The 18582-nt window shown below is 50.2% G+C and overlaps 1 protein-coding gene across 1 annotated transcript in view; it reads right to left on the reverse strand.

The window, feature by feature from the left end:
* The window catches only part of dmpk (DM1 protein kinase), a 59294-nt gene that overhangs the window by 22877 nt on the left and 17835 nt on the right, over window positions 1-18582 (reverse strand). The window contains exons 6-9 of the mRNA XM_078241753.1: window positions 17474-17567; window positions 7441-7641; window positions 5988-6236; window positions 281-360 (exon numbers count right to left, since the gene is read on the reverse strand). Of these exons, the coding sequence (XP_078097879.1) occupies window positions 281-360; window positions 5988-6236; window positions 7441-7641; window positions 17474-17567 (624 nt within the window). The remainder of the gene's footprint in view (window positions 1-280; window positions 361-5987; window positions 6237-7440; window positions 7642-17473; window positions 17568-18582) is intronic.

Genomic DNA, 18582 nt, shown 5'->3' on the forward strand with positions numbered 1-18582 from the left:
CCTCACTGGTTTGCATATCTTTCCTCACATTGCACCAAATTGAAAATAAACACCGCTGAGAACCAGTGTTGCAAGTTGCCCTTCTGGGTTTGGAAGGGGGTAGGTCCACGTTTAAAATCGGTGGGGTCCTGAACACCAGGGCAATGACTAATTCTGGACAGAATCCAGACTGCCCGTGGTGCCATCGGGAGCCGTGGGCTCAGGGCTGGCAATCTGGCACTGGAACAATTACCCGGGTGCCCACCAAAAACCCAAAACCCGAGCGGGGGAAAACTCTTACCTGATGGAGGAGAAGGCAAACCCCGCAAACGGTAGGTGGTTCCCGGGAAAAGCACCGTGGAAAATTGGTCGTGAGTCTTCCTTGGTGTGGGGTGGGGAGGGGAGGGAGTGGTCGGGTGGGGTGGGGGGTAGGAACAAACAAAGAAAGGGAAAAAGTACGTTAAGGGTGGATATCGAGAGGATTGTGGACAAAACTAGAGCAAAGGGTCATAAATACGAAAGAGACATGAGTAAATCCAATCGGGAATCGTGGAAAGAAAAAGGTCTTTTATCCGAAGAGTGAGGAGAGCTTCAGGTTTTTAGGTGTCCAGATCACCAACAACCTGTCCTGGTCCCCCCCATGCCGACACTATAGTTAAGAAAGCCCCACCAACACCTCTACTTTCTCAGAAGACTAAGGAAATTTGGCATGTCAGCCACAACTCTCACCAACTTTTACAGATGCACCATAGAAAGCATTCTTTCTGGTTGTATCACAGCTTGGTATGGGGCTCCTGCTCTGCCCAAGACCCCGAGGAACTACAAAAGGTCGTGAACGAAGCCCAGTCCATCACGCAAACCAGCCTCCCATCCATTGACTCTGTCTACACTTCCCGCTGCCTCGGCAAAGCAGCTGGCATAATTAAGGACCCCCACGCACCCCGGACATTCTCTCTTCCACCTTCTCCCATCGGGAAAAAGATACAAACATCTGAGGTCGCGTACCAACCGACTCAAGAACAGCTTCTTCTCTGCTGCTGTCAGACTTTTGAATGGACTTACCTCGCATTAAATTGATCTTTCTCTACACCCTAGCTATGACTGTAGCACTACATTCTGCACTCTCTCATTTCCTTCTCTATGAACAGTATGCTTTGTCTGGATAGCGGGCAAGAAACAATACTTTTCACTGTATGCTAATACATGTGACAATAATAAATCAAATCAAATCAAAGGTGTGGAAGTTTGACAGACCCATGATGGTAGAAAGGAACAGATGGAGATATTGGGTGACGGACGATTGGGGTGCAGGGTGAGGGGAATGTGGAGGCCGGTTTCTACATATAATTGGGACCTGGGAACAATTTAATCTCCTGTACACCATAAGAGGAATCTGATACTGTTCTTTGCAAAGTGATTACACTCTGAGAATGAAACTAGCTCTGATACCCAAGATAGGCGAAGATCGAAGACTCGTAATTCTTGCCGTAATGGGAGGTTTCCTCGTCCAGGTGACAACATGTTTTATTTCTCGGGGGAACGCCATTGACAGCGGGCCCCTGAGGAATGCTGGGAGATTGGTGGTTCATTTCAAATTCCTTCATGGGACATGGGCGTCGCTGGCCGGGCCAGCATTTGTTGTCTATCCCTAGTTGCCCCTTGAACTGAGTGTCTCACTCGGCCATTTCAGAGAGACAGTTGAGAATCGACCCCCTGTGGCTCTGGAGTCACATGTAGGCCAGACCGGGTAAAAGCGGCAGATTTCCTTCCCTAAAGGACATCAGTGAACCAGATGGGTTTTCCGACAATCGACAATGGTCATCAGTAGATTCTTAATTTTTTATTGAATTCAAATTCCACCATCTGCCGTGGCGGGATTCGAACCCAGGTCCCTGGAACAGCCTGTTCTGGAGTCGTGCTCACTGGGGTTGAGTTCAGGTCCCAGCCCCGCTGAGGAAGTGCAGCACTCTCAGCGGTGCTGGGGATGGGGGTTGGGGAGAGGGGGGGGCGGGGGGGGGGGGGGGGGGGGGGGGGTCCGGGTCAACATTTGTCCCTCAGAGTATCATTGTGAGATCTTGCTGTGCATAAATTGGCGACTGCATTTCGAAGGAGCAGCACTCCGAAAGCTAATGGTATTTGCGACCAAATAAACCTGTTGGACTTTAACCTGGTGCTGTTAAAACTCTTACTGTGTTCACCCCAGTCCAACGCCGGCATCTCCACATCATTTCTTCCACTGCCTCAGAGAAGGTTCACTCCACTAATTCCTGGGATGGGGGTGGGGATTATAGGATCATAGAATCCCTACAGGGCAGGAGGAAGCCATACGGCCCATTGAGTCTGCACCGACAACAGTTCCACCCAGTCCCTATCCCTGTAACCCCATGCATTTACCCTGCTAATCCCCCTAATACTAAGAGGCAATTTAGCATGGCCAATCCACCTAACCTGCACATCTTCGGACACTAAGGAGCAATTTAGCATGGCCAATCCACCTAACCTGCACATCTTTGGACTGTGGGAGGAAACCGGAGCACCCGGAGGAAACCCATGCAGACACAGGGAGAACGTGCAAACTACACACAGTCACCCAAGGTCGGAATCGAACCCAGGTCCCTGGCACTGTAAGGCAGCAGTGCTAACCACTGTGCCACCGTGCCGCCCAGATTACGCATTCTGCTATTTATGACTTGCGGAGTCTCTGACTCTGTATCCATGGGGAATGTGGAATTCCATCGCACATACTGTCGACACACAGACCATGTCACTGTACAGTACTCCACACGAGCCTCCTTCAACCCTTCTTTACCCCACCCTATCGATGTCTCTTCCCTTGAAGTATAAATTGTTGTTCCTTCAACATTTGATATTCTTGCAAATTGAGTATTTCTCCCTCAAGTTTCTCCCTTCAGTATTTCTATGCTTTTCCCCTCAACTACTCCCTGGGGGACTGAGTTCCACATTCTCATCACTCTCCGGGTAAAGTACTCCAGAATTTCGAGTTGGACTTATTACTGAGGCCCAGGGACCTCTAGAAGGTAACGGCCAATGAACATTGCTTCAATGTCTTCTTCTGCGTTCAAAAATATTATGGGGAGTATTTTCCAGCCCCTCCCGCTGAGGGGATATTCCAGTCCCTCCGAAGTCGACCCCCTCGCGGCGGGCTGCCTGGAGGCGGGATGGGGTGGGGTGAACCACACAAAAAGCCCATTGACTTCGACGGGACTGGAAGATCCCATCGGCAGCCAATGGGTTGCTGCATCTGAGTCAAACACATCACTATGGATCTCCAGTCACAAATAGGTCAGATTGGATATAAGACTGGCAGATTCACCTCACTTAGGGACATGAGATTTTCGCAACAACCTGCTACTAATATTCGTTAAGACTGGCAGATTCACCTCACTTAAGGACATGGGTTTTTCGCAACAACCTGCAACTAATATTCATTAAGACTGGCAGATTCACCTCACTTAAGGACATGGGTTTTTCGCAACAACCTGCTACTAATATTCGTTAAGACTGGCAGATTCACCTCACTTAAGGACATGGGTTTTTCGCAACAACCTGCGACTAATATTCGTTAAGACTGGCAGATTCACCTCACTTAAGGACATGAGTTTTTCGCAACAACCTGCTACTAATATTCGTTAAGACTGGCAGATTCACCTCACTTAAGGACATGGGTTTTTCGCAACAACCTGCTACTAATATTCGTTAAGACTGGCAGATTCACCTCACTTAAGGACATGGGTTTTTCGCAACAACCTGCGACTAATATTCGTTAAGACTGGCAGATTCACCTCACTTAAGGACATGGGTTTTTCACAACAACCTGCGACTAATATTCGTTAAGACTGGCAGATTCACCTCACTTAAGGACATGGGGTTTTTCGCAACGTCCTGCTACTAATATTGGTACCGCATGACTAAAAAAAAAGAGGCTTTTTGTTTTGTCAAAGGTTTCCAAGTTGCACTCATCAGGATATTTCACAAAGATTCCAAATGCAAGAGAGGTAACAAATTGATACCGTATGAGATGAGTGCTGATTGGTTGGCAAGGGGAGACTCTGATTGGTCGAGACATTGTCATGGAGAATGCACCAGTTGAAAGACTTCGACAAAGGATGTCTCTTCCTTCAGCAGTACAACAACGCACTACTTTCATGGTCCCCATCACTGATTCCAGATTTTCCATTTCAAATTCTTCTTAAGTATTGCTGAAATGTTGTCAAAGTTTTCTGTCTGGTACTCAATGGGAAAATTTGTGAGAATACCAAACGTAAAGGGAATAACAATTCATGCTCTCTTCTCATCAAGTGTAAATATTGTTCTTTTCACATTTGGAATTCTTGCATTCAACTGTCCTGATGAGTCCAAGGCAGAAAACTTCAACGGCATGTGTCCTTTTTCTGGGTGATACTCAAATTCTATATGGCCAAGTAAAAATTGTTTAAAAATATATTTCAGTTGAATTGAAAATTGCCGTGGTGGGATTTGAACTCATGTCCTAGGAGTCACGAGATCAGACACTTAGATTACTAGCTCAGTAACATACCCACTATGTCACAATGCCCCAGTATAAAAGGGGGAGGCGATGGCCTGGTGGTATTATCGCCAGACTATTCATACAGAAACTCAGCTAATGTTCTGGGGACCCGGGTTCGAATCCCGCCACGGCAGATGATGGAATTTGAATTCAGTAAAAAAAATATCTGGAATTAAGAATCTTACTGATGACCACAACACACAAGAAGCTCGACACCATCCAGGACAAAGCAGCCGCTTAATTGGCACCGCATCGACAAACATTCACTCCCTCCACCACCGACGCTCAGTAGCAGCAGTGTGTACCATCTACAAGATGCACTGCAGCAACTCACCAAAGATCCTTAGACAGCACCTTCCAAACCCACCACCACTTCCATCTAGAAGGACAAGGGCAGCAGATACATGGGGAACACCCCCACCTGCAAGTTCCCCCCCAAGCCACTGACCATCCTGACTTGGAAATATATCGCCGTTCCTTCGCAGTCGCTGGATCAAAATCCTGGAATTCTCTCCCTAACGGCATTGTGGGTCAACCCACAGCACGTGGACTGCAGCGATTCAAGATGGCAGCTCACCACCACCTTCTCAAGGGGCAACTAGGGATGGGCAATAAATGCTGACCAGCCAGCGACGCCCATGTCCCATGAATTTGAAAAAAAGGAGGAAACCGCTGCCAACTTGTCGGAAAAACCCATCTGGTTCACTAATGTTTGCGTTTCCCCGTGTCTGCGTGGGTTTCCTCCGGGTGCTCCAGTTTCCTCCCACAGTCCAAAGACACACGGGTTAGGTGGATTGGCCATGCTAAATTGGCCCTTAGTGTCCCAGGATGTCTATGCTGGGGGGGGGGGGGGGGTAAACAGGATAAATATGTGGGATAGGGCCGAGGTGGGATTGTTGTGGATGGAGACTCGATGGGCCAAATGGCCTCCTCCGATACTGTAGTGTTTCTATGATGTCTTTTAGGGCAAGAAATCTGCCGTCCTTACTTGGTCTGGCCTACATGTGACTCCAGAGCCACAGCAATGCACGGTGGCACAGTGGTTAGCACTGCTGCCCCACAGCGCCAAGGACCTGGGTTCCATTCCCGGCTTGGGTCGCTGTCTGTGTGGAGTTTGCACGTTCTCCCCGTGTCTGCGTGGGTTTCCTCTGGGTGCTCCGGTTTCCTCCCACAGTCTGAAAGACGTGATGGTTAGGGTGCATTGACCCGAACAGGCGCCGGAGTGTGGCGACTAGGGGATTTTCACAGTAACTTCACTGCAGTGTTAATGTAAGCCTTACTTGGGACAAATAAATTAACTTTAAAAAGTTGACTCTCGACTGCCTCTCGGGCAACTAGGGATGGGCAATAAATGCTGGCCCAGCCAGCGACGCCCGTGTCCCACGAATGAATAACCCTAAATGAAAGTCAGGACAAGGAAGTAGTCAGGAGAAGGAGGAGAATTTGCCAGAATACACACAGGGTAGCTGAAGTTTTCATCATCCACGTCGAAGTTTGAGGTGTCCGCTTGACTGGTGACGACCGGCAGGAAGGGGGCCTCGCACCCGTCGATGCTGTCCCACTCGATGCCTGTGAAGAACGGATGCGTCTTAAAGTCCTCCACTCCATTCCTTCCCAGTCTCTCCTCCCTCCCGCAGAGAAGGCTCCGGATGAAACTCCTCGCCTCGCCTGTCACATCGGACGCTGAGTCGGGGAAGCCGAGGTTCTCCTGAGGAACGGGAGAAGAAAGATTGACTCTCGAAATCGGACTGGCCCCAGCTCCCCCTGTACGCTAAAACTCACAAACATAAAACTCACCCCCTTTAATATAAAAAAAGGTGCAGTTAAAACACTCCTTTAATATGAAACTCTCAGAGATCAGAGAATGTCGACAGTGTAGAAGGAGGCCATTCGGCCCATCGAGTCTGCACCGACCACAATCCCACCCAGGCCCTATCCCCATAACTCCACATATTTACCCTGCTAATCCCTTTAATCTACACATCCCGGGACACTAAGGGGCAATTTAGCATGGCCTATCCACTTAACCCATACATCTTTGGACACTAAGGGGCAATTTAGCATGGCCTATCCACTTAACCCATACATCTTTGGACACTAAGGGGCAATTTAGCATGGCCTATCCACTTAACCCATACATCTTTGGACACTAAGGGGCAATTTAGCATGGCCTATCCACTTAACCCATACATCTTTGGACACTAAGGGGCAATTTAGCATGGCCTATCCACTTAACCGATACATCTTTGGACACTAAAGGGCAATTTAGCATGGCCAATCCACTTAACCCATACATCTTTGGACGCTAAGGGGCAATTTAACATGGCCAATCCACCTAACCTGCACATCATTGGACACTAAGGGGCAATTTAGCATGGCCAATCCACCTAACCTGCACATCTTTGGACACTAAAGGGCAATTTAGCATGGCCAATCCACTTAACCCATACATCTTTGGACACTAAGGGGCAATTTAACATGGCCAATCCACCTAACCTGCACATCATTGGACACTAAGGGGCAATTTAGCATGGCCAATCCACCTAACCTGCACATCTTTGGACACTAAGGGGCAATTTAGCATGGCCAATCCACCTAACCTGCACATCTTTGGACACTAAAGGGCTATTTAGCATGGCCAATCCACCAAACCTACACATCTTTGGACTGTGGGAGGAAACCGGAGCACCCGGAGGGAACCCAAGCAGACACAGGGAGAATGTGCAAATTCTGCACAGACAGTGACCTGAAGCCGGAATCGAACCCGTGTCCCTGGCGCTGTGAGGCAGCAGTGCTAACCCACTGTGCCACCCGTGCCGCCCTAGTTCAATGACACACATTTCTCCAGTGATAAACCTCTGTACCCTGGGGCCCGGTTTTGTTGTTCGAATCTCTCTCCCTCGGTTACTGACCCTGTAATGGATAATTTTCCCGTACGTTTCCACCAGGGTGTCGGCATAGAAAGGGGTCTGACCAAAGAGCATCTCGTAAGCGCAGATCCCAAACGCCCACCAGTCGCACTCTGGGCCGTACGTCACCGAGGGATCTTCCACCGCTCGCAGGATCTCAGGGGAGATGTAATCTGGTGTCCCGACTGCCACTGCGGACTGGACCTGGAAGGAAATGACAGGGGAGGGGGTCATGGATATGGGCTGGCAAACCTCCAGGATGACCCGGAAACATCTGGAATTAGGGACAAATGATCTGCAAGAAAAGCACCCCGAGAAAATCTGTTGACTTAAAGTTTAAAAGTTTAAAGTTTATTTATTAGTCACAAGTAGGGTCACATTAACACTGCGATGAAGTTACTGTGATATTCCCCGAGCCGCCTGTTCGGGCCAATGCACCTACGCATTATTATTGTCACATGTATTAGTGTACAGTGAAAAGTATTGTTTCTTGTGCACTATACAGACAAAGCATACCATTCATAGAGAAGGAAAGGAGAGGGTGCAGAATGTAGTGTTACAGTCATAGCTAGGGTGTAGAGGAAGATCAACTTAATGCGAGGTAGGTCCATTCAAAAGTCTGACAGCAGCAGGGAAGAAGCTGTTCCTGAGTCGGTTGGTACGTGACCCCAGACTTTTGTATCTTTATCCCGATGGAAGAAGGTGGAAGAGAGAATGTCCGGGGTGTGTGGCGTCCTTGATTATGCTGACTGCTTTTCCGAGGCAGTGGGAAGTGTAGACAGAGTCAATTGATGGGAGGCTGGTTTGCGTGATGGATTGGGCTACATTCACGACCTTTTGTAGATCCTTGCGTTTTTGGGCAGAGCAGGAGCCCCATACCAAGCTGTGATACAACCAGAAAGAATGCTTTCTATGGGGCATCTGTCGATCAAGTTTTATCTCCTTCTCTTTGAACGCTTCTTCAGCTGCTTTCGTGTCAGAGAATGGCGGCAAACAAGTTGTCCTAATGGACAATCATCCAATCAGATTATTGCTTGTTTGCCCGTTGTGGGAGGGCGGTGCCTCAACATGATGGACAGGTCAAGCAGCCAATGCCGGGAACTGGGGGTGGGGGTGTTGGGGGGGAGTAGCGGTTGGCGACGGGAAAGTCACGTGATGACAATTTGAGCAATTCGTCCATCAAGGGTTGACCACCCTAGTCACGGAGCAGGGTCATCCGGGGCAGAAGGGGGCGCCCTTGGCGTGTCACGTGGTATGGCCTCCTGTCTTGTAAACAGGTTGGGTTCATACTTGCTGGAGTTTAGAAGGATGAGAGGGATCTGATCGAGGCATCTAAAATTCTAAAAGGAATTGATAGCGTAAATGGGTGGCACAGTGGTTAGCACTGCTGCCTCACAGCGCCAGGGACCCGGGTTCGATTCTGGCCTCGGGTCACTGTCTGTGTGGAGTTTGCACGTTCTCCCCGTGTCTGCGTGGGTTTCCTCCGGGTGCTCCGGTTTCCTCCCACAGTCCAAAGATGTGCAGGTTAGGTGGATTGGCCATGCTAAATTGCTCTATAGTGTCAGGAGGACTAGCTGGGGTAAATGCATTGGGGTTATGGGGATTGGGCCTTGGTGGGATTGTGGTCAGTGCAGACTTGATGGGCCGAATGTCTTCCTTCTGTGCTGTAGGGATTCTATGAACATGTCGACCAAATGTAGACCCTTGTGCAGCAATCTGATTTGATTTGATTTATTATGTGAGAGGGGATCTCATGGAAACTTATAAAATTCTAACAGGGTTAGACAGGGTGAATTCAGAAAGAATGTTCCCGATGGTGGGGGGAGTCCAGAACTAGGGGTCACAGTTTGTAGATCGGGGTAAACCTTTTAGGACTGAGGTGAGGAGACGTTTCTTCACCCAAAGGGTGGCGAATGTGTGGAATTCACTCCCACAGAAAGTAGTTGAGGCCAAAACGTTGGGTGATTTCGAGAACAAATTAGATATCGCTCTTGGGGTTAAAGGGATCAAGGGATATGGGGGGAAGGGGGGATCAGGATATTAAATTAGATGATTAGCCATGATCAAGATGAATGGCGGAGCAGGCTCGAAGGGCTGAATGGCCTCCTCCTGCTTCTAGTTTCTATGTTTCTATTATTGCGACATGTATTGGGATACAATGTCTGTGTGGAGTTTGTACATTCTCCTCGTGTCTGCGTGGGTTTTCTCCGGGTGCTCCGGTTTCCTCCCACAGTCCAAAGATGTGCGGGTTAGGTTGATTGGCCAGGTTACAAATTGTCCCTGAGATGCGTAGTTAGAGGGATTAGCGGGTAAATATGTGGGGGTAGGGCCTGGGTGGGATTGTGGTCGGTGCAGACTCGATGGGCCGAATGGCCTCCTTCTGCACTGTAGGGTTTCTATGATTTCTATGATTTCTATGACAATGAAAAGTATTGTTTCCTGCGCACGATACAGACAAGGCATACCGTACATAGAGTACGTAGGGGAGAAGGAAAGAGGAGGCTGCAGAATGTAGTGTTACAGTCATAGCTAGGGTGTGGAGAAAGATCAACTTAATGCAAGGTAGGTCCATTCAAAAGTCTGACAGCAGCAGGGAAGAAGCTGTTCTTGAGTCGGTTGGTACGTGTCCTCAGACTTTTGTAATTTTTTTCCTGACGGAAGAAGGTCTAGAACAGGGAATCTAGAACAAGAGGTCACAGGTATAGGTCGAGAGGCGGTAGATTTAAAACTGAGATGAGGAGGAACTACTTCTCGCAGAGGGTGGTGAATTTGTGGAACTCGCTGCCCCATCGCGCGGTGGAGCCTGAATCATTGAATGGTTTCAGGAAGGAGATAAATATAAAATATAAAATAGAACAGTACAGCACAGTACAGGCCATTTGGCCCTCGATGTTGTGCCGAGCTTTGTCCGAAACCAAGATCAAGCTATCCCACTCCCTATCATCCTGGTGTGCTCCATGTGCCTATCCAATAACCGCTTAAATGTTCCTAAAGTGTCTGACTCCACTATCACTGCAGGCAGTCCATTCCACACCCCAACCACTCTCTGAGTAAAGAACCTACCTCGGACATCCTTCCTATATCTCCCACCATGAACCCTATAGTTATGCCCCCTAGTAACAGCTACATCCACTCGAGGAAATAGTCTCTGAACGTCCACTCTATCTATCCCCCTCATCATCTTATAAACCTCTATTAAGTCGCCTCTCAACCTCCTCCGCTCCAGAGAGAACAGCCCTAGCTCCCTCAACCTTTCCTCATAAGACCTACCCTCCAAACCAGGCAGCATTCTGGTAAATCTCCTCTGCACTCTCTCCAATGCTTCCACATCCTTCTTATAGTGAGGTGACCAGAACTGCACACAATATTCCAAATGTGGTCTCACCAAGGTTCTGTACAGTTGCAGCATAACCCCACGGCTCTTAAACTCCAACCCCCTGTTAATAAACTGATGCACGATTAATTCACTCGGGAGGCTAGGACGTACCCGGGAATAAAGGCTTTTATTCACAACAAGAATAGAGCATACTGCTTAACAATACTATCCCAGACTAAGGGCCACTAGGAAGTAGCAGTGACCTTTATACTCCTGTAAGAAGGCGGAGCCAAACGGAGTGTACCACAGAACAATGATAACAGGTGGAACACCCAAACCCTAACCCCAACAGTAACAAGAGTAACATATGTACAAGTACCCATAGTGGTAACCATCTATGGTTCACCACATTCACCCCTCCTTTAAAAACAAAGGCCGGTGGGGTAAGGAGACAAAACGAACTGTCTATATGTTCACAAGTTCAACCGTATCGGGGGTCCGCACCGTCTCTGCGACCTCCGCAGCACTGGCTCCAGTGCCGGTTCTGGTGACCGTGGTGACGACCCTCTCTCCGAGGTGGTGTCCAGTGACTCCTCCAGTTCCTCACACGCCTGTGGACCTCGAGGTGGCGACAATCTCCTGGACTCAGGCAAGCTGTACACGGGAGTAAGAGGATTAAGCTGAGGTCCCGATGCTGCCCGCGCCGTGTCAGGAGGGGAGAGAATGGGCAAAGGAATCCTAACCAGGGGTGCGGGAGTGACGGGGGTTTCCAGGTCCCCTGCAGGCGCCAGATCTCTGATAGAGACCGTGTCCTCTCGCCCGTCAGGATATGCCACATAGGCATATTGAGGGTTGGCGTGGAGGAGATGGACCTGTTCAACCAAAGGGTCGGACTTGCGGGCCCTAACATGCCGCCGCAGGAGGACAGGTCCTGAGTACATCAACCAAGACGGCAGTGAGGTCCCAGAGGAAGACTTCCTGGGGAAGGTAAACATCCGCTCATGTGGGGTAGCGTTGGTTGCCGTACACAGGAGGGACCGGATTGAATGGAGCGCATCAGAAAGTACCTCTTGCCAACGGGAGACTGGAAGACCCTTAGACCTCAACGCCAGTAAAACAGCCTTCCAGACTGTAGCGTTTTCTCTCTCGACCTGTCCGTTACCCCTGGGGTTGTAACTCGTAGTCCTACTTGAGGCAATTCCTTTAGAGAGCAGGTATTGCCTCAAGTCGTCACTCATAAACAACGAACCCCTATCACTGTGGATATAACTGGGGTAGCCAAACAGGGTAAAAAGACTCCGCAGGGCTTTGATGACCGTGGCAGAGGACATGTCAGAACAGCGAATGGCAAAAGGGAATCGGGAGTACTCGTCAACCACGTTGAGGAAATACACATTCCGATCTGTCGAAGGAAGGGGGCTCTTGAAATCAACACTCAGTCATTCAAAAGGGCGAGTGGCCTTAATGAGATGTGCCCTGTCAGGTTGGTAGAAGTGCGGCTTGCACTCTGCACATACCTGGCAGCTTCGAGTTATCGACCTGACATCCTCCACTGAGTAGGGTAGATTCCGGGCCTTTACGAAATGGAAGAGCCGAGTGATCCCCGGATGGCAGAGATCATTGTGGAGGGCCTGTAGCCGGTCCTCCTGCACACTGGCACATGTTCCACGCGACAGGGCATCTGAGGGCTCATTGAGCTTCCCCGGACGGTACATGATATCATAGTTGTAGGTGGAGAGTTCGATTCTCCACCTCAAGATTTTATCATTCTTAATTTTTTCCCTTAACGTGCTGTTGAACATGAACGCCACGGACCGCTGGTCCGTGAGCAGGGTGAATCGTTTGCCAGCCAAATAGTGGCGCCAATGCCGTACGGCCTCCACAATGGCCTGAGCCTCATTTTCCACCGCGGAGTGCCGAATTTCAGGGCCTTGGAGGGTGCGAGAGAAAAAGGCGACGGGCCTGCCCGCCTGGTTAAGTGTGGCGGCCAGGGCGAAATCAGATGCATCACTCTCCACCTGGAAGGGGATGGACTCATCGACAGCGTGCATCGTGGCTTTCGCGATGTCAGCTTTTATCCCTTCAAAGGCTAAGCGAGCCTCTGCTGCCAGGGGAAAAGAGGTAGATTTTATGAGCGGACGGGCTTTGTCCGCGTAATTGGGGACCCACTGTGCGTAATACAAAAAGAAGCCTAAGCATCTTCTCAGTGCTTTGATGCTAGTGGGCAGGGGAAGTTCAAGGAGGGGACGCATACGGTCTGGATCGGGGCCGATAACCCCGTTTTCCACCACGTATCCAAGGATTGCTAGGCGGTGCTTGCTGAATACACACTTCTCCCTGTTATAGGTCATGTTCAGGAGAGACGCAGTGCGTAAAAACTTCTGGAGGTTGGCGTCGTGGTCCTGCTGGTCATGGCCGCAGATAGTGACGTTGTCCAGGTACGGGAAGGTAGCCCGTAGCCCGTTTTGGTCCACCATTCGGTCCATCTCACGCTGGAAGACCGAGACCCCATTAGTGACGCCGAAAGGGACTCTTAAAAAGTGGTAGAGACGGCCATCCGCCTCAAAGGTCGTGTATTTTCGGTCCTCTGTGCGAATGGGGAGCTGGTGATAAGCTGACTTCAAGTCGATGGTGGAGAACACCCGGTACTGCGCAATCTGGTTGACCATGTCAGATATGCGCGGGAGAGGGTACGCGTCCAGCTGCGTGTACCTATTAATGGTCTGACTATAGTCTATGACCATCTGGGGCTTGTCTCCAGTCTTGACCACCACGACTTGTGCTCTCCATGGGCTAGTGCTAGGTTGAATGACCCCTTCCCTGAGGAGCCGCTGAACCTCAGATCGAATAAAGATCCGATCCTCAGCGCTGTAACGCCTGCTCTTAGTCGCGATGGGCTTGCAGCCTGGCACGAGATTTTCAAATAGGGAAGGCGGGGTAATTTTGAGTGTCGAGAGACTGCATGTGGAGCGCGCTGGACAATTTGGAGGCTGCTGTTCTCCCACTGAAAGTGGAGGGAGTGGCCCATCGTACTGCAGGGTCACACTCCTCAGGTGGACCATAAAGTATATATGGTATATATATACTTTATATATAAAGTTAGCATTAGTTCCTCATTACTTCCCCAGGAGTACCGGAGCGCAAAGGTGCGGTAACACGAGGAGCCTGAAGTTCTCGTAAACTGTGCCCCGCACCGTTAAGGTTACCACACAGCTCCCAAGAACGATAACAGATCGGGACCTCGACGCCATGGAGATTGTCTGCCTGACAGTTTGCACGCGGAGAGCGCACCGTTTCACTGTATCCGGATGGATGAAACTCTCCGTGCTCCCGCTGTCAAACAGGCAATGTGTCAGGCGCCCGTTTACCTCTATGTCCATCATGGACTTGTCGAGTCTGTGAGGCTTGGCCTGGTCCAGGATGATTGACGCCACTGTTGGATCCCGAGTGTAACTGCAGGCAGCTGAGATAGTCGACGACGAGGACCCCTGCTGGTCTTCTGCGGCCGGTGTCGACCAAAATGGCTGCGCCCACGAATCGCACGTGGTCGATGATGTTGAAAACGGCGGCACCCGCAGGTCACACGTGGCTTGCATCATCGTCATAGGAAATGGCGGCGCCCGTGAATCGCACGTGGCTGAAGACATCGCGAGGCCGGAGACGAGGAGATGGATCCTGGGGAGTCACACGCAGCACTGCTGGGCTTGGAAGGGGGCTTTGCTCGGCACACTTTTGCATAGTGCCCTTTCTTCCCACAGGCAGAGCAAAACACCGTCCTGGCCGGACATCTCTGACGTGGATGCTTCGCCAATCCGCAGAAATAGCACCGTGGGCCTCCAGGAGCTGCCGCAGCCGTCAGGTCTGAAGTTGAGAGCATTATCGCGCAGTTCCGAGGAGCCGCCGGGTACAGTTGAGGCAGTGGCTGTACTTCCCACGCTGTTCCAACGTGGTCGGTGGGGTAGGTTTCAAGACTTCTGGAGGCCGTTTCCATTGCATCGGCCAATTCTACCGTCTTAGCCAGATCCAAGTTACCCTGCTCTAGCAGCCGCAGGCGAATATAGGATGAGCCGATTCCCGCCACGAACGCATCTCGGATCAGATCGTTGGTGTATTGAGTAGCCGACACCTCCTTGCAATTGCAGGCTCTGGCTAGCTGTTGAAGTTCGCGCAGGTACTGTCCCATCGTTTCGCCGGGCTGCCGTCGTCGAGTTGCTAATAGGTGACGAGCATGAATTTCGTTCGGCTGTTTATGGTACAGCTTCTTGAGTAATTCGATGGCCTCTTTGTAATCTTGGGAATCACGGATTGTTGCATACACAGTGTCGCTCACCCATGCGTGGAGGACCCGCAATCTGTCGGCGTCGGTCTGGACTGGTGTCGAGGCGTCGATGTAATCTTGGAAACACTTCAACCAATGGTCGAAAGTATTCGACGCTCCAGCTGCACACGGATCCAAGATTAGCCGATCGGGTTTCAGCATCTGCTCCATTTTTCTTCGATCAAAATTTTCGGTATTTTGTTGTGAATAAAATTGATGCGCGATTGATTCACTCGGGAGGCTAGGACGTATCCGGGAATAAAGGCTTTTATTCACAACAAGAATAGAGCATACTGCTTAACAATACTATCCCAGACTAAGAACCACTAGTAAGTAGCAGTGACCTTTATACTCCTGTAAGAAGGCGGAGCCAAACGGAGTGTACCACAGAACAATGATAACAGGTGGAACACCCAAACCCTAACCCCAACAGTAACAAGAGTAACATATGTACAAGTACCCATAGCGGTAACCATCTATAGTTCACCACATAAACGCTAACACACTATAGGCCTTCTTCACGGCTCTATCCACTTGAGTGGCAACCTTCAGAGATCTGTGGATATGAACCCCAAGATCGCTCTGTTCCTCCACATTCCTCAGAACCCTGCCATTGACCCTGTAATCCACATTTAAATTAGTCCTACCAAAATGAATCACCTCACATTTATCAGGGTTAAACTCCATTTGCCATTTTTCAGCCCAGCTTTGCATCCTATCTATGTCTCTTTGCAGCCTACAACAGCCCTCCACCTCATCCACTACTCCACCAATCTTGGTGTCATCAGCAAATTTACTGATCCACCCTTCAGCCCCCTCCTCTAAGTCATTGATAAAAATCACAAATAGCAGAGGACCAAGCACTGATCCCTGTGGTACACCACTAATTCTAATAAAATATTCTAATAAAAATGGGTTAAAGGGATATGGGGAATAGGTGGGGAGGTGGATTTGAGACCAGGGAGAGATCAGCCATGGTCTGATTGAATGGCGGATCAGGTTCGAAGGGCTGAATCTGCCGACTTCTGCTCCGAATGCCTATGTCCCATTTGGCTGCAAGGTCATGGGGTCCAGGCCTCAGTGTGGGACTGAGGGGGTGCTGCACTGGTGGGGCTACTGTCTCTTCGCTGGGGTGTCCTATCTGCTGGCTCGGATCAACGTCAAAGAAGCCCTGACCAACTTTTATTCCTCGTAAAACAGCACAAAATAAAAGCAGACGATCTGATCATGGTGACAGGGCTGTTAGTGGGATCTTGCTGTGCACAAATAATTACACTGTGGCTGCAAACTTCTGAGTCCGGTGGTCACGAAAAGCACTGAATAAATTATTATTTATTCACGAGATGTGGGCGTCGCCGGCTGGGCCAGCATTTATTGCCCATCCCTAATTGCCCCTTGAACTGAGTCTCTCACTCGGCCATTTCAGAGGGCAGTTGAGAGTCAGCCACATTGCTGTGGCTCTGGAGTCACATGTAGGCCAGACCGGGTAAGGACAGCAGGTTTCCTTCCCTAAAGGGGACATTAGTGAACCAGGTGGGTTTTTTACAACAATCGACAATGATTTCATGGCCATCAGTGAGGTTGAACTAGGCCAAAGGCTTAAGGGCGGCTCGGCGGCACAGTGGCTAGCATTGCTGGATCACAGCGCCAGGGATGTGGGTTCGATTCCCAGCTTGGGTGACTGTCAGTGTGGAGTTTGCACGTTCTCCCCGTGTCTGCGTGGGTTTCCTCCGGGTGCTCTGGTTTCCTCCAACACTCCAAAGATGTGCAGGTTAGGTGGATTGGCCGTGCTAAATTGCCCCTAGCATCAGGGAATTAGCAGGTTAAATATGTGGGTTAAGGGGATAGGACCTGGGTGGGAGTATTGTCGGTGCACTCGATGGGCCGAATGGCCTCCTTCTGCACTGTAGGAATTCTATGAGAGGCTCTTAATTCCAGGTATTTTTTATTGAATTCAAATTCCACCAGCTGCCGTGGCGGGATTCGAACCCGGGTCCCCCAGAACATTAACTGAGTGTCTGGATTGATCGTCTAGCGATAAAACCACTCGGCCATCGCCTCTCGTGGGCACAATTCCTTTGCTTTCCCTCAAAGCCGTGCCGTGGGGTCTTTCGCAACCACGCGAGCAGGCCGATGGTGGTAGCATTTGAAAGTTGGCACCCCTGGCATTGCAGCACTCCCTCAGTTCCGCACTGGGTGTGCCACTCTTGACCTCTGACCTGGAGTGGGATTGGAACCCGGAATCTCCTGACAAAACCTGCCACTGGCTGGGCCAGGGCTGATAACTGGAGGGGAGGCACTTGGGACATCCCGTGGTGACAATTTGTCTTTCCTCGGCCTCATGCCTTTGGCGTAGTTGGGACTTCTCGGTCGCTCCGTCAAACGCGCCAGCTGGTACTCACGTGACCCTCGACACTCAACCGGAGACAGGAACCAAAGTCAGCCAACTTGACGTGGCCAGCCACATCCAGAAGGATATTATCAGGTTTCACATCCCTAAAGAGAACCAAAGGACAGTTCACGTGGCAACCAGAGGTTTAGATCAATTCTCTTTTATTATGAGGCCTTCGAGATGTTGCCTCAAACAGAATTCCAGTCCATGAAGTTTTAAAGTTTAAAGTTTATTTTATTAGTGTCACAAGTAAGGCTTACATTAACACTGCAATGAAGTTACTGCGAAAATCTCCCAGTCCCCATACTCCGGTGCCTGTTCGGGGCAACGCACACTAACCAGTAATTCTTTCAGACTGTGGGAGGAAACCGGAGCACCCGGAGGAAACCCACGCAGACACGGGGAGAACGTGCAAACTCCACACAAACAGTGATCTGAGGCTGGAATTGAACCCGGGTCCCTGGTGCTGTGAATTGTGTTGTAAGTATTTAAGCTCAATAATTCTTCCATTGTCTTTCTGCGTCACCCCGCCCACGCCCACCCCCTCTCCCCTCCACCACTGGGGTTAATTAGCTATAATATAAACAAACCTTCACAATCCGGAGAAAAGATCTCCTGATTCATAGCGTCTTTTAGGGAAGGAAATCTGCCATCCCTACCTGGTTTGTGACTCCAGAGCCATGCTCTAAAAAAAAGGGCGGCACGGTGGCGCAGTGGTTAGCATGGCTGCCCCACAGCGCCAGGGACCCGGGTTCAATTCTGGCCTTGGGTCACTGTCTGTGTGGAGTTTGCACATTCTCCTCGTGTCTGCGTGGGCTTCCTCCGGGTGCTCCGGTTTCCTCCCACATTTGAACAATGTACAGAGTAGGTGGATTGTCTGTGCTAAATTGTCCCTTTGCATCATAGAATCCCTACAGTGCAGAAGGAGGCCATTCAGCCCATCGAGTCTGCACTGACCGCAATCCCACCCAGGTCCTATCCCTGTCACCCCATGTATTTACCCTGCTAATCCCCCTGACACTAAGGGACAATTTAGCATGGCCAATCTACCTAACCAGCACATCTTTGGACTGTGGGAGGAAACCGGAGCACCCGGAGGAAACCCACGCAGACACGGGG

Source organism: Mustelus asterias, chromosome 24 (assembly GCF_964213995.1).
Source record: "Mustelus asterias chromosome 24, sMusAst1.hap1.1, whole genome shotgun sequence".
Classification (NCBI taxonomy): Eukaryota; Metazoa; Chordata; class Chondrichthyes; order Carcharhiniformes; family Triakidae; genus Mustelus; species Mustelus asterias.